Source organism: Phocoena phocoena, chromosome 14 (genome assembly GCF_963924675.1).
Source record: "Phocoena phocoena chromosome 14, mPhoPho1.1, whole genome shotgun sequence".
Taxonomy (NCBI): Eukaryota; Metazoa; Chordata; class Mammalia; order Artiodactyla; family Phocoenidae; genus Phocoena; species Phocoena phocoena.
In genome coordinates, this window is record NC_089232.1 from 1,864,746 (window position 1) to 1,880,118 (window position 15,373).

The 15,373-nt window shown below is 46.7% G+C and overlaps 1 protein-coding gene across 4 annotated transcripts in view; it reads left to right on the forward strand.

The window, feature by feature from the left end:
• The window catches only part of UXS1 (UDP-glucuronate decarboxylase 1), a 75,635-nt gene that overhangs the window by 15,769 nt on the left and 44,493 nt on the right, over positions 1-15,373 (forward strand). For 2 of the 4 annotated variants that reach the window (XM_065891758.1, XM_065891760.1), the window contains exons 2-5: positions 844-871; positions 2,128-2,176; positions 3,196-3,239; positions 13,798-13,858. In XM_065891758.1, the coding sequence (XP_065747830.1) occupies positions 844-871; positions 2,128-2,176; positions 3,196-3,239; positions 13,798-13,858 (182 nt within the window). Of the gene's footprint in view, positions 1-843; positions 872-2,112; positions 2,177-3,195; positions 3,240-13,797; positions 13,859-15,373 lie in introns of all 4 variants that reach the window. The other 2 variants (XM_065891757.1, XM_065891759.1) reach the window with 1 other exon arrangement.

Below are 15,373 nucleotides of genomic sequence, written 5' to 3' on the forward strand. Positions count from 1 at the left end.
TCGGGAGGTGCGCGTCACTGGGGGAGTGGTCACGTGGGGGCCGTGTCGGCATGTGGACAGAGCCTTAGCGACAGCGTTCTCTGTGGGCGTCTCTCTGTGAGGTACCCTCTGGTCAGTAACTTCAAGTGCGTGTCGTGGTCTAGTGTGTCTGTAAAGTCACCCCTGGTAAAATCCACTGCGGCAGCTGGACTGGTTTAGACGCGGTTATTCAGCTGTCTGCCGTCAGGGAGGTGGCCCAGCAGACGAGGCTGTGATGTAGGGGAGCTGGGTGAGGGCTGAGAGAGAGGACGGCCACAGGGTCAGGCCGTCCTCTACTTCTGAGTCTCGGTCTCGTCGACGTTGGAGGGGAGGGGCCGGACTGAGCCCTGGGATCTCTTGGATTCTTGCAGGTCTTTGATGCCCGTGACCGGCTCTTCCTCAAAGGCTGGGGACGTACTGCGTATCAAAGCACTGCACCGTGGCACTCCAGGCCCCAGGAGGTTATGCCAGAGTCAGGGGTATATAGGGTCATCTTTTCGCTTATGTTTAGTCGCACTTATTATTTTATTTATGTGGGTACGTATGTATGTATTCTCGGCCACACCGTGCAGCATGCAGGGTCTTAGTGCCCCGACCAGGGATCGAACCTGCACCCCCTGCAGTGGAAGCACGGAGTCCTAACCGCTGGACCGCCAGGGAAGTCCCAGGACTTAGTATTTTGAAAGTGTGCATTTTATTGTCTTCGTGAGCTATAGTTTTCATAGGCAACTTTAAGATATTGGTTAAAAATTAATATTGTATTAGTTGGAGTCCTTGAATGTTGTGAACTTAAATATTGACTGCTCCTTTCTCTTTCTCTTACAGCTATTTGGGGCAACTTGGTTAATATGAGGTAATTGTTTTTAATAACTCGGCTGTTATGTTTGGGTTGAAAGGATACATTTCATTGTTACATATACACCATGACGTCATGGGCTGATTGAGGACGATGTGAAAGCGGAACTGAGCTCCTTGGTGTTCACACTTCCAGCTCGTCTTCTCTCCTGGGGTGTTCTGGAGGACGCAGCTGGTTATCACGCTGACCCAAGTCCAGCTCAGATGTGACGGTGAATCTCGAGGCAGCCGTGGCGGCTCCTTGGTGGTGCCCGCCTCAGGCCTTCCTGGCCTTGTAGACAGAAGAGGGTGGACCTGAGCTTTCAGGCTCCTGAAATGTAAATGGCATTTCTGGGCGGCTTGAGCAAAGCACTCAGGGGCACCTTTCCAAAGCCTCTTAGGGAAACCGAGGCTGCCCTCACCCCCAGGAGCAGACCAGTGGATGCTTGAGCCCACTGTTCGTCCCAGGGGAGGGAGGGCCCGGGGACCTTCTGGCCTGAGCGAGCATTATTTGTGTTGCCCAGCAGAGCATGAGGGACACTTGTAAGAGTCAAATCCTTGCGTCAGTATTCTTAAAAAAAAAAAAAAAAAAATCAGCGAAAGTCATAAGCATTCATTGTAAAAACAAATTTGGTGCCGTGAGTATAGTTTTACATTTAAAGAAAAATCCCCTCCACTTTGTATTTCTTGGTGTGACCGTCAAAGAGCAGCAGTCGCACTGCGGTGGCAGCAGGTTTGGGAAGTCAGCACAGCTGCGGGCAGCTGGGGAGGGTCGCTCTGCCCCCACCGGGCTCTTCACGTCCAGTGGGGTTTGCAGGGCGGCTGGGGCCGTGTTGACCCAATTCCTCCCACCGGGGCTGGTGTGTGTCTCCTGACAGAGGCCCCTGTGTGTGGCTGGAGGGCTGCTCAGGCCCCATTAAAGGAGCTCTGTCTTTGCACTTGGAAAAACTCCATTTTGCATTAAATCCCAGGAAAGCCCAGCAGAGAAACTTGTACTCCCTATAGACACGCTTCCAGCCTCTAATTTACAGTCCCGTGTTGGGTGGAATGTGAAAGTGAGATGGTCTTAGTTTAACAGAAGCGCCCCGTAAGGTGGTGGTGAGCCTGGGGTACGGCGCTGAGGGGCTACCCCCAGCCCCCTCCTCCCCCGCCATCCTGGGGGGTTGGTGCCCGGGATGGGTTCTTGGCCTGTGTTGCAGTGATTTGTTCAGAAACACACCTGGGAGTCACAAAGTCTTTCCGTTGGTCTCAGTTTTGTAGTTTTCTACTCAACAGGTCCATCCAGGAAAATGGTGAACTCAAGATTGAAAGCAGGATTGAAGAGGTTAGTCTCTTTTCCAAACTTTGCCCCTCCTTTTCCTGCTAATTTGTCCGCTTCAGTCCCTTTGCTTGCGCTGGTATCTTTATCGTGGCCGCTTGATGCCGACCTGTGATTCTGAAACCATCTCGCAGGAAATCATTCCCTCGTTTAAGAAGGACTTTGTTAGGCTGTGGCCGCACCTCTGTGTCAGCATTTGTCCATTTGTAAAGGTGCAGTGTGTTAAATTCTGCCCTCCAGGCGAGAAGGATTTAAGCTCTTATGTGACTTTTCAGGGGAGCCTTTCCAGGCTTCCTTAGAGGAACGGCAGTGAGGACCTTCACCAGGGGTGGGGGCAGGGGCCGCCAGGAAACATGGCCCGACTCTGCGAGGACCCGGGGACACACAGAGCAGGGCGGGCACACGAGCGGAGGGGAGGCTGCGGCCTGCCTCACCGAAAGCCGGCAGCTCTAGCCCACTTCACACCTTCTGGTCAAAATAATTGCTCGTGTTTTAGTCCAGTGTCGGTGCAGACTGACTGTTGTAATATGGGCTGTGGGAGCGCTGGGAGCTGCTCGCTGTGGTTTGGAAGCATATACCGGTCGTGCTGTGCAGCCCCGGCCCTGGCCCGCGAATGCAGTGGACACACGGCCTGCGACGCAGGCACTGTGCTGATAGCAGGCGACACACTGGGGGCAGCCCCCGGGGGTCCTCTCTCTCACCTGAAGAGAAGTGGGGGTGGTGATCACCTGTTTTCACGAGGCTGAACCACCTTTGACTTTGCCCATGAGGTCGGGAAGGAAAAAGGTGAATTTCCCGAGGGCTTAGGCATCTCTGGAGCGAGAGATTCCAACACGCAGTTCAGTATCTCGATTCTAGGATTGTGAGTCACGGGGTCTTACTTAACCTCAAGTTGGAGGTGAATCGTAGAAGGAATTAAAATCTGTTTCACATCACGTTCTGTCCCTCTGGAACATCAGAGTGGGTGAACGTGGCGGAGGACTGGGTTTCTGCTTGAAAACTGATACTGGTTATTTTCGTTTTAGATTGTTGAACCACTACGAGAGAAAATCAGAGATTTGGAAAAAAGGTATGTGTACTTTTTCTTTTGTCTAAGAAAATACTTATATCTTACTGACCTTAGAAGGTCAATATCTAATGTCAGTTCATCTCAGCTGAGTAATTAACTCTGTAATTTCAAAGATACAAGGCACTTTCAAGACAGGGACTTCTCCACGAGAACGTCAATTTTTACTCTAAAATTCGGATGCAGTGTTTTTAAATCTTTTTTTCCTCTGCTCATTAAAAAGTATTTCTGATGAAAGCTATGGGCTCTCTCCAGAAAAAAAAATTATTTAAATGATTTTTTTAACATCTTTATTGGAGTATAATTGCTTTACAATGTTGTGTTTTTGCTGTATAACAGAGTGAATTAGCTACATGCATACGTATATCCCCATATCTCCTCCCTCTTGCATCTCCCTGCCACCCTCCCTATCCCACCCTTCTAGGTGGTCGCAAAGCACTGAGCTGACCTCCCTGTGCTATGCGGCTGCTTCCCACTAGCTATCTATTTCACATTTGGTAGTATATATATGTCCATGCCACTCTCTCACTTCGTCCCAGCTTACCCTTCCCCTTGCCTTTGTCCTTTATTCCTGTCCTGCCCCTAGGTTCATCAGAACCTTTTTTTTTTTTTTTAGATTCCATATATATGTGTTAGTGTACGGTATTTGTTTTTCTCTTTCTGACTTACTTCACTCTGTATGACAGACTCTAGGTCCATCCACCTCACTACAAATAACTCAATTTTGTTTCTTTTTATGGCTGAATAATATTCCATCGTATATATGTGCCACATCTTCTTTATCCATTCATCTGTTGATGGACAGTTAGGTTGCTTGCATGTCTTGGCTATTGTAAATAGTGCTGCAGTGAGCATTGTGGTATGTGACTCTTTGATGGTTTTCTCAGGGTATGTGCTCAGTATTGGGATTGCTGGGTCACATGGTAGTTCTATTTTTAGTTTTTTAAGGAACCTCCATACTGTTCTCTATAGTGGCTGTATCAATTTACATTCTTATCAACAGTGCAGGAGGGTTCCCTTTTCTCCACAGTCTCTCCCGCATTTATTGTTTGTAGATTTTTTGATGATGGCCATTCTGACAGGTGTGAGGTGATACCATACTGTACTTTTGATTTGCATTTCTCTAATGATTAGTGATGTTGGGCATCCTTTCATGTGTTTGTTGGCCATCTGTATGTCTTTGGAGAAATGTCTATTTAGGTCTTCTGCCCATTTTTGGATTGGGTTGTTTTTTGTTGTTGCTTTTTTTTTTTTTTTTTTTTTTGCAGTACACGGGCCTCTCACTGTCGTGGCCTCTCCTGTTGCAGAGCACAGGCTCCAGACACGCAGGCTCAGCAGCCATGGCTCACGGGCCTAGCCGCTCCGCGGCATGTGGGATCTTCCCAGACCGGGGCATGAACTCATGTCCCCTGCATTGGCAGGCAGACTCTCAATCACTGCTCCATCAGGGAAGCCCCTGTGCAAAAGCTTTTAAGTTTCATTAGGTCCCATTTATTTATTGTTGTTTTTATTTACATTACTCTAGGAGGTGGATCAAAAAAGATCTTGCTGTTACTTATGTCATAGAGTGTTCTGCCTATGTTTTCCTCTAAGAGTTTTATAGTGTCTGGCCTTACATTTAGGTCTTTAATCCATTTTGAGTTTATTTTTGTGTATGGTGTTAGGAAGTGTTCTAATTTCATTCTTTTGCATGTAGCTGTCCAGTTTTCCCAGCACCATTTGTTGAAGTGGCTGTCTTTTCTCTGTTATATACTCTTGCCTCCTTTATCAAAGATAAGGTGACCATATGTGCATGAGTTTATCGCTGGCCTTTCTGTCCTGTTCCATTGATCTGTATTTCTGTTTTTGTGCCAGTACCATACTGTCTTGATTACTGTAGCTTGGTAGTATAGTCTGAATTCTGGGAGACTGATTCCTCCAGCTCCATTTTTCTTTCTCAGGATTGCTTTGGCTATTCGGGGTCTTTTGTGTTTCCATACAAATTGTGAAATTTTTTGTTCTAGTTCTGTGAAAAATGCCAGTGGTAGTTTGATAGGGATTGCATTGAATCTGTAGACTGCTTTGGGTAGTAGAGTCATTTTCACAGTTGATTCTTACAATCCAAGAACATGGTATATCTCTCTATCTGTTTGTATCATCTTTCATTTCTTTCATCAGTGTCTTACAGTTTTCTGCATACAGATCTTTTTTCTCCTTAGATAGGTTTATTCCTAGATATTTTATTTTTGTTGCAGTGGTAAATGAGTGTTTCCTTCATTTCTCTTTCAGATTTTTCATCATTAGTGTATAGGAATGCAAGAGATTTCTGTGCATTAATTTTGTTTCCTGCTACTTTACCAAATTCATTGATTAGCTCTAGTACTTTTCTGGTAGCATCTTTAGGATTCTCTGTGTATAGTATGATGTCATCTGCAAACAGTGACAGTTTTACTTCTTTTCCGATTTGTATTCCTTTTATTTCCTTTTCTTCTGATTGCTGTGGCTAAAACTTCCAAAACTATGTTGAATAAGCGTGGTGAGAGTGGACAGCCTTGCATTGTTCCTGATCTTAGAGGAAATGGTTTCAGTTTTTCACCATTGAGGATGATGTTGGCTGTGGGTTTGTCATATATGGCCTTTATTATGTTGAGGTAAGTTCCCTCCATGCGCACGTTCTGGAGAGTTTTTATCATAAATGAGTGTTGAATTTTGTCAAGCTTTTTCTGCATCTGTTGAGATGATCATATGGTTTTTATCCTTCAATTTGTTAATATGGTGTAACACATTGATTTGCGTATATTAAAGAATCCTTGCATTCCTGGGATAAACCCCACTTGATCATGGTGTATGATCCTTTTAATGTGCTGTTAGATTCTGTTTGCTAGTGTTTTGTTGAGGATTTTTGCATCTATGTTCATCAGTGATATTGGCCTGTAGTTTTCCTTCTTTGTCACATCCTTGTCTGGTTTTGGTATCAGGGTGATGGTGGCCTCGTAGAATGAGTTTGGAAGTGTTCCTCCCTCTGCTATATTTTGGAAGAGTTTGAGAAGGATAGGCGTTAGCTCTTCTCTAAATGTTTGATAGAATTCGCCTGTGAAGCCATCTGGTCCTGGACTTTTGTTTGTTGGCAGATTTTTAATCACAGTTTCTGTTTCAGTGCTGTGATTGGTCTGTTTATATTTTGTATTTCTTCCTGGTTCTGTCTCAGGAGGTTGTGCTTTTCTAAGAATTTGTCCATTTCTTCCAGGTTGTCCATTTTATTGGCATATAGTTGCTTGTAGTAATCTTTCATGATCCTTTGTATTTCTGCAGTGTCGGTTGTTACTTCTCCTTTTTCATTCCTAATTCTATTGATTTGAGTCTTCTCCCTTTTTTTTCTTGATGAGTCTGGCTAATGGTTTATCAATTTTGTTTATCTTCTCAGAGAACCAGCTTTTAGTTTTTATTGATCTTTGCTATTGTTTCCCTCATTTCTTTTTCATTTATTTCTGATCTGATCTTTATGATTTCTTTCCTTCTGCTAATTTTTTGGGGTTTTTTTGTTTTTCTTTCTCTTAACTGCTTTAGGTGTAAGGTTAGGTTGTTTATTTGAGATTTTTCTTATTTCTTGCGGTAGGATCGTTTGCTATAAACTTCCCTCTTAGAACTGCTTTTGCTGCATCCCGTAGGTTTTGCATCGTCATGTTTTCATTGTCATTTGTCTCTAGGTATTTTTTTGATTTCCTCCTCAGTGATTGCTTGGTTATTTAGTAGCGTAATGTTTAGCCTCCATGTGTTTGTATTGTTTACAGTTCTTTTTCCTGTAATTGACATCTAGTCTCATAGCATTGTGGTCAGAAAAGATACTTGATAGGATTTCAGTTTTCTTAAATTTACCAAGGCTTGATTTGTGACCCAAGATATGGTTTGTCCTGGGGAATGTTTCATGAGCACTTGAGAAGAAAGTGTATTCTGTTGTTTTTGGATGGAATGTCCTATAAATATCAATTAATTGAAGCTTGTGTTTCCTTATTTATTGTCATTTTGGATGATCTGTCCATTGGTGAAAGTGGGGTGTTAAAGTCCCCTACTATGATTGTGTTAGTGTTGATTTCCCCTTTTATGGCTGTTAACATTTGCCTTATGTATTGAGGTACTCCTGTGTTGGGTGCATAAATATTTACAATTGTTATATCTTCTTGGATTGATTCCTTGAACATTATGTAGTGTCCTTCTTTGTCTCTTGTAATAGTCTTTATTTTAAAGTCTATTTTGTCTGATATGAGTATTGCTACTCCAGCTTTCTTTTGATTTCCATTTGCATGGAATATCTTTTTCCATCCCCTCACTTCCGTCTGTATGTGTCCCTAGGTCTGCAGTGGGTCTCTTGTAAACAGCATATATAGGGGTCTTATTTTTGTATCCATTTAGCCAGTCTGTGTCTTTTGGTTGGAGCATTTAATCCATTTACATTAAAGGTAATTATTGATATGTATGTTCCTATTCCCATTTTCTTGTTTTTGTTTTGTTTTTGTAGGTCTTTTACTTTTTTGTTTCCTGTGTAGAGAAGTTCCTTTAGCATTTGTTGTAAAGCTGGTTTGGTGGTGCTGAAGTCTCTTAACTTTTCCTTGTCTGTAAAGGTTTTAGTTTCTCCTGCAAATCTGAATGGCATCCTTGCTGGGTAGAGTAATCTTGGTTGTAGGTTTTTCCCTTTCATCACTTTGTGTCCTGCCACTCCCTTCTGGCTTGCAGAGTTTGTTGAAAGATCAGCTGTTAACCTTATGGAGATTCCCTTGTATGTTATTTGTTGCTTTTCCCTTGCTGCTTTTAATAACTTTTCTTTGTGTTTAACTGTTGATAGTTTGATTACTATGTGTCTTGGCGTGTTTCTCTTTGGGTTTATCCTGTATGGACTCTCTGCGCTTCCTGGACTTGATTGGCTATTTCCTTTCCCATGTTAGGGAAGTTTTCAACTATAATCTCTTCAGATATTTTCTCAGACCCTTTCCTTTTCTCTTCTTCTGGGACCCCTGTAATTTGGATGTTGGTGCGTTTAATATTGTCCTAGAGGTCTCTGAGACTGTCCTCAATTCTTTTCATTCTTTTGTCTTTATTCTGCTCTATGGTAGTTATTTCCACTATTTTATCTTCCAGCTCACTTATCCGTTCTTCTGCCTCAGTTATTCTGCTATTGATTTCTTCTAGAGTATTTTTTTTTTTTCCGGTACGTGGGCCTCTCGCTGTTGCGGCCCCTCCCGCTATGGAGCACAGGCTCCGGACGCGTGGGCTCAGTGGCCATGGCTCACGGGCCCAGCTGCTCCGTGGCGTGTGGGATCCTCCCAGATCTGGGTGTGAACCCCCATCCCCTGCATCGGCAGGCAGACTCTCGACCACTGCGCCAACAGGGAAGCCCTAGAGTATTTTTAATTTCAGTGATTGTGCTGTTCATCACTGTTAGTTTGCTCTTTAGTTCTTCTAGGTCCTTGTTAATTGTTTCTTGTATTTTGTGCATTGTTTCTGAGATTTTGGGTCGTCTTTCCTGTCATTGCTCTGAATTCTTTTTCAGGTCGGTTGCCTATTGTGTCTTCATTTATTGGTCTGGTAGGTTTTTACCTTGCTCCTTCGTCTGTGACGTATTTTTTGATGGGTGGGGCTGTGTTCCTGTCTTAGTGGTTGTTCAGCCTGAGGCGTCCAGCACTGGAGTTTGCAGGCAGTTGGATAGAGCTGGGTCTTGGTGCTGAGATGAGATCCTCCGGCAGGCCTCACTCCGATTGATGTTCCCTGGGGTCTGAGGTTCTGTGTTAGTCCAATGGTTTGGACTCGGAGCTCCCACCACAGGAGCTTGGGCCCAGCCTCTGGCCTGGGAACTGAGATCCCGCAAGCCAGTCACTGGTGGTTCCTCCCGCCCCCTTAGGTGTCCATGGTCCCCCACCGGTGCCCGGTAGGTGCCCTAGTTGTGTGGAGACACAAAGTTAATTGATTTTTTTCAGGAGTCTTCCCGAAGCCCGACCCCGGATCCTGTGGGAAAGCCTTTCCTCTAAGGCCCTCTGTCAGTTTGATTTCTGCAACCTGGGACGATGCAGACACATGTCCACATCGGTGTCATTGGTCCCCCTGCCAATAAAATTCCCAGACGGTCTGAATGTTGGTAGAAGGAAGGATCTAGGGGTGTTGAAACCTTCCTTTCCCAAGCCCTGCGGATTTCTCAGTTCCTGCAGACTCGTGGCACACAGTCTGAGGCCACGCCTGCCCTCTTTTGGCTCCAGCAGGCGGTCAGACGGTTTCTAGCACCTGCTGACCATCTCAGAGGATTCCAAAGTAGGAATGCCATTTGTTGGGCCTGGAACCTAGGACCACATGGAAGCACCATGGGACGTTAGGGATGGGGAGCCTGTGATTCGTCCCATTCAGTCGTTTGTTTGCTTTTGTCCCCATACTGCCAATACATCGGGAAGCTTCCAGAACTGAGTCCAGGCGAAGTGGCTGGGAGGGAAGAATGGTATTAGGTCGTGGACACTCTCGCTTGAATCGGTTTCCAGAGGAAGGTCCTGGGTCCTGCTCATGCTGTGTCTGGGCTCCATCTCTGTCTTGGCCTCGGGCACGGGGACCTCTCCCTTGAGCGTGTGTAGAAAACTTCCAAGTGTCTGGAGTAGCAGTTGGGTCTTAAGAGCTTTAAAAAAGAAAAAGGAAGACATTCATTCATTAAAGTTTGTGTATATTTTTTCCCCCTGGGACGTGTTTGGACGATGTGCTTAGCCTTGTGTGAGCCTGTTATCAAGTCTAGAATAAGAAGGTAGAAACGGAGAGCAATTTTTTTTGATCTCGGTGTTTTCATTAAATGATGAAGGAGGATGGAGAAAATTCATCAGGCTAAATGTGTTCGTTCACTCTCTTCTTGCCCTCAGCCGATGGTTATTTGCAGTCACCAAGCTATCAATTTTAACTCTTACCTGGAGCAAACGTTGTTACTTGTTTTTTTAACTGATTCCATCACTAATAGAAGGCTGTTATTTGTGCTTTAATCTTTCTTGCTACTATCCGGTGCTGAAATGACACTGCCTGTAACATTTCATTGGATGGGAACCAGAAATCCTGCCTTCGATAGGACTGCTGTAATTTGAGGACTCTTAATTGAAGCTGTTTAAAAAATAAACAGTTTACAGTAAGAAGTAACTCACCGCAAGTTTTACCTTGGCTGAAAAAGAAAGAAAAAATCTGCCCACCGGTGATTATTTTCCTTAGAGAATAGCATTAACTTTCTTATGAAAAGAACGTGGATCATTTAGGTAACTCTCCGAAGGCAGTGGCTTTACACACAGGATCTCTTGAATTCTGAGAATTATACAAACTCCCTTTGATGCTTCTGTGATTTTGTTGTTCCTTTTAACTCGGGAAGAGACGCACACGTGACTGTAATCTGAAATAGTTTTCTGGTAACTCATTCCTGTGAAACTGTGAGAGTTCCCAGTAAGCTGGGCCCCGAGGGTGAGTGCCCGCCCCGCGGGGCTGCTTTGCTGTAACTCAGCCTAAAAGGGTTCTGTCCCTCCAGTGGGCGAGCCAGTCAGGTGACAGCTGGGCCCTGGTTACTGGGTGAGTCAGAAGGTCAGGTACGGACGTGACCTTGCGGAAGCTGGAGGAGCTCGGTCTAGTTTCATTGCTCCTGACTTTGTGGGATAGGAATGTTCACACAGCCATCCTGACCCCAGCAGCATAAGGATGTCACTGGGAGGAAATACATGATCGCCACTTGGGGGCAGAGGGGCGCCAAGAAGTAAGGACACAGTTGACAGGTCAGCACCAGTTTACACAGGGAGGCACAGGGGTCAGTGCCGTCCGAGCAGCCTGGCTCGTGGACGCTACCGTGTGTTGTTTTTAGAGAGTACTGACACCTGGGCCCCACTGCCTGCAATGATGCTCTCATTGGCCTAGCATGCAGACTGGGCTTTGGGAGTTTGCACATCTCCCCAAGTCATTCTAATGTACAGGCAAGTTTGATTTCTTTTCTTTCTTTCTTTCTTTTTTTTTATTGACATACAGTGGGTTGACAGTGTTGTGACTCTCTGGTCTTCCGGTCCTCCTGATCTCACGCTCCAGTTCCTAATAGTTGGATTGCATGCTGTTTCATTCCATCTCCACATCTTTAAACATTCTTTGAATAGATAGCAGGTAATAATGCTCATTAAAATTCTAAGTAAAAGTACCTAGGCTCTCCTAACAGAGAGGAAGGTTAGAGTGTGGAATGGGATAACTGGTGACTGTAGGCTCCATCTGGGGGGTAAGGAAAGGTCTGTTACTGAATTCACGCTTCGTTCTGCCTTCCTGCCGCTTCTCACTCAGAAATGCAGGCTTCAGGTGCGTGGCCTCCCGACCCTGCCCCATGGCTGCTGTGTCCCCAGCGCAGGGCGTGGCCTGGAACAGGTGCTCCAGAAAAGGTACCTAACACACGAATACGTGGGTGAGCGACACCTGGGTAGGATTTTAAAGGGGCCCCGGCCTTAGAGAAGCCCACACCTCGCCCTTGCCCTGTTCACCCAGCTTGGGGCTCGGGGCTGAGCCCCCACCCCCTCGCACGGCCAGCTCGGTCACCCGGCTGTCACCACAGCCTGGGGGTGCACACCCAGGAGGACCCTGGCTCCCGCCTAGAGCTTTGTGCCCCGAGTCCTCAAAGCAAGGAACAGGGGCCGTGAGATCGTTTTTTTAAACGTTCAGTAACATGATCACCCATGTGGAATCTGAAACTCGGTTGTTACACGTCGGAGAAAAACAGGGCACGAAAGCAGCCAACGTTGCGTTTCTTAAATCAAGGGCTTCTTAGCACACACTGTTTGAAGCGGTTTTCTTAGTCGTCCTGCACCAGTGACTGTGTCAGGTGGCTGTGTCTGCTTCAGTTTTATTTCTTTTAAGGATATTTCCTATAAGAAAACAGTTTGCTCTTCCTGCCTGGTGTAAATAGCATATCTGGTTTCATGTTAAGCTTTCATGCAGGCACTGTTCCAAGCTCACCACTTGGATGAAAATCGGTTTCAGTGGACAAATTGGCCACCTCTTCCTGGATGCACAAGTCTTGTCCTGTGTTCCCTCCGCCCACTTCATTCCCAGGGTGCAGCCCTGGCGCCCCCGCCCCCCCCCCCCGCCGTGACTCTCTCTAAAACTCTTCAGCCTGGAGGGGATGAACCCTCCGTGGGTGGGTGAGGGAAGGGAGACAGTCAGGACGGCCTGGAGGAGAAGCGGGCTGGTGGGCAGCGCGGGGAGGGTGGGATGGAGCTGAGTCAGCTGGGCCCGTGGATGCTGGGAGCTCAGACTGAGGCTGGAGCAGGGGTGTCGGGCCCTCGGAGAACGGGGTACCGGGCAGGTGGGAGGGCTGCCCCGGCCAGTGCTGGGGCTTTGTCATCCTCCCCGGCCCCGCTTCATCAAGTGCTTGCTGTGGTGGCCGGGTCCCAGGACGGCTTGCGGGCAGCCCTCTGGCTCGAGGGAGCAGGAAACCCGAGGTGCCCAGAGCACCTGGGGGTCTTGCCCCAGGGGTGTGGACGGGGTCACAGAACTGACACAGGAAGGCTGGCATTCTCACCATCCCCTGGGCGTCTCCCAGCTGCCTGCCTGTGTTTGGCGTCTGCATGGCGAACTTGACCTTTTGAGAGTCTGGAAGCTCCTACAGGGGGTCACATGCACTGCCAACCCGCCCAGCTCTGTTGTCAGCGAGCTTCACTCCTTCAGGAGACGAGAAGCACCTGCTTCAAGGTCTTCTGTCTGAGGACCTGTCCTGCGCCGTTCAGTTCAGCCACTGAGGAGATGCGTTCCACGTCCTGGCTGCGGGTGTGGGGCGGATGGAGACAGGGCCCCCGCCCAGCACATCTGCAGTTAAAATAATAACTCTAGAGCTGCTTTCTCCACATTTTTTAAAAAGCCCTTTTGTTTCTGACCGAATCACTTTAAGAGTGGATATTTCAAGTCTATATTTATCAACTCTCTTTTGAAACTTTATATGTCTTTTATGCTGCCCCAGCCCTGGAACATCCGTGTGGGTTGGGGACTGGTGGCACCTTGATGGGGGCAAGAGGCATTGAAAGATAAGGTGAGACCCCAGACAGGTTCAGATGGACCATGGTGGGCAGAAAGGGCTGATGCCCAGTCGCTTTGTCCAGGGCCCCCAGCTGGGTAGGGGGGGCTGGAATTGTGAAACTGCCCGAAGAGGGGAAGAGTCTTAACACCTTCTCTTCCTCCTGGGGGTACAGTCGGCAGGGCTGGGTCTGTGACCCCACACAGCCGATATCTTCCTCCCAGGCCTGGGCACGGCATCTCGAGAACGCCACCCCTCCTGTGTTTTGTGTTCAGCCCTGGCTGCCGGTGGCTGGTACTTCCTGACGTTTTCCCTGTCCAGGGATAGCATCACATGTCACACCTGTGTGATTGTAAACAAGGAGCAGGTTGATCTTGAGCTCAGCGTTAACCAGTGCTTGCTTGGTTGCCGCAGCCCTCTTTTGCAGAAGAGAGGGGAGCAGATAGTAACAGTTCTCAAATCCGGCATTTGTTTTGGTGGCAAGTAGAGAAAATACTCACATGAGATGTTTGACTCTTTCTTTTATAATCTCTTTATGTTATACAGCTTCACCCAGAAATACCCGCCTGTAAAATTTTTATCAGAAAAGGACCGTAAAAGAATTTTGGTAAGTTTACACACCTGCTTCATATTTGTAATCGAGGAATTTGCTTTTTAAATGGAAGTGTAATTCACAGCCCGTGAAAGTCACCGGTCCAGTATATACAGTTCAGCCTGCACAGTGGTTTATGGTTTGTTCACAAAGTCCTGCACCAGCTCCACATCCTAATGCCAGAACATTTTATCACCCAAGGAAACCCCATAGCCATCAGCAGTCATTTCCCATCCCAGCCCCCTGCCCCCCCCAGCTCCTGGCAACCACGAGAACGACTTTCCGTCTCTATGGATTTGCCTGTTTGGGGCATTTCAAATGATACAATGTGTGGTCTTTCTCTAAAACTTCAATGTTTCCAAGGTTCGTCTGTGCTGTAGACAAATCTGGACTTCATTCCTTTTTAGAGCTGAATAATATTCCATTGTGTGGTGGTACCACACTTTGGTTATCCAGTTATCAGTTGCTGGGCCTTTGGGGTTGGTTGTTTCTCCTTTGAGGTTATTGTGAATAATGCTGTTGTGAACATAACGGGTGGGTACAAGGTTCTGTGGACATAGGTTTCCTCTCCTTTTGGGTATATGTACACCTAGGAGAGGAATTACCAGGTCGTATGGTGACCCTGTGTGTAACTTTCTGAGGAAATGTGAAACTTTCCGGAGCAGTGGTTTTTAAACCCTTTGCTGGTTCACACACCACCTTGATAAATACACTGGGGGCTTCCTCGGCTAGTGGTCTGCTTGTTAAACGCGAATACAAATTCACCTGTGAAAGAACCCCACGTGCGTGCCGTGCAGCAGTGTGTCCAAGGAGATCGGCACCTTTGCATTTTTAAGAGTGCCAGCTTTGTTGAGATATAGTTCACGTACTGTGCAACTCGCCCCCTAAAGTGTACAGTTCAGTCGTTTTTAGTACATTCACAGGGTTGTGCAGCCATCATCGATTTCAGAACGTTTTGTCCCCAAAGAAGCCCTGAGCCTGTGAGCAGTCACTCCCCGTTTCCGCAGCCCCTCCACCCCTAGGCAACCAGGAATTGACTTTCTGTCTGTGGACATGAGCCAGTTCTGGTGTTCATACAGGTGCAATAATGCACTGTTTGGCCTTTCGTGACCAGCTAGCACGTTTGTAACATTTATTCACGTTGCAGCATTTATCTGTCCTTCACATCTTTTCATTACCAAGTAATATTCCATGGTATGGATAGGACACATTTTATTTATCCATTTATTCTATGAGTCATGTGGCAGCCCTTTAAACTTTGGAGGAACTGCCAGACTGTTTGCCACATCGGCTGCGCCGTTTCACATCCCATGACACGCAGCAGTGTATGAGGAGTCCGATTTCTCTACGTCCTTGTCAACGCTTGTCATGATAGGTCTTTGTGAGTAGCCCTGCTCGTAGGTGTGAAGTGCGCTCTCATTGTGGTTTTGATTTGAGTTTCCTGATGGCTGACGATGTTGAGCATCTTTTCATGGGCTTATTGGCCATTTCTGTATCTTCCATGGAGAAATGTCTACTCAGACACTTAGG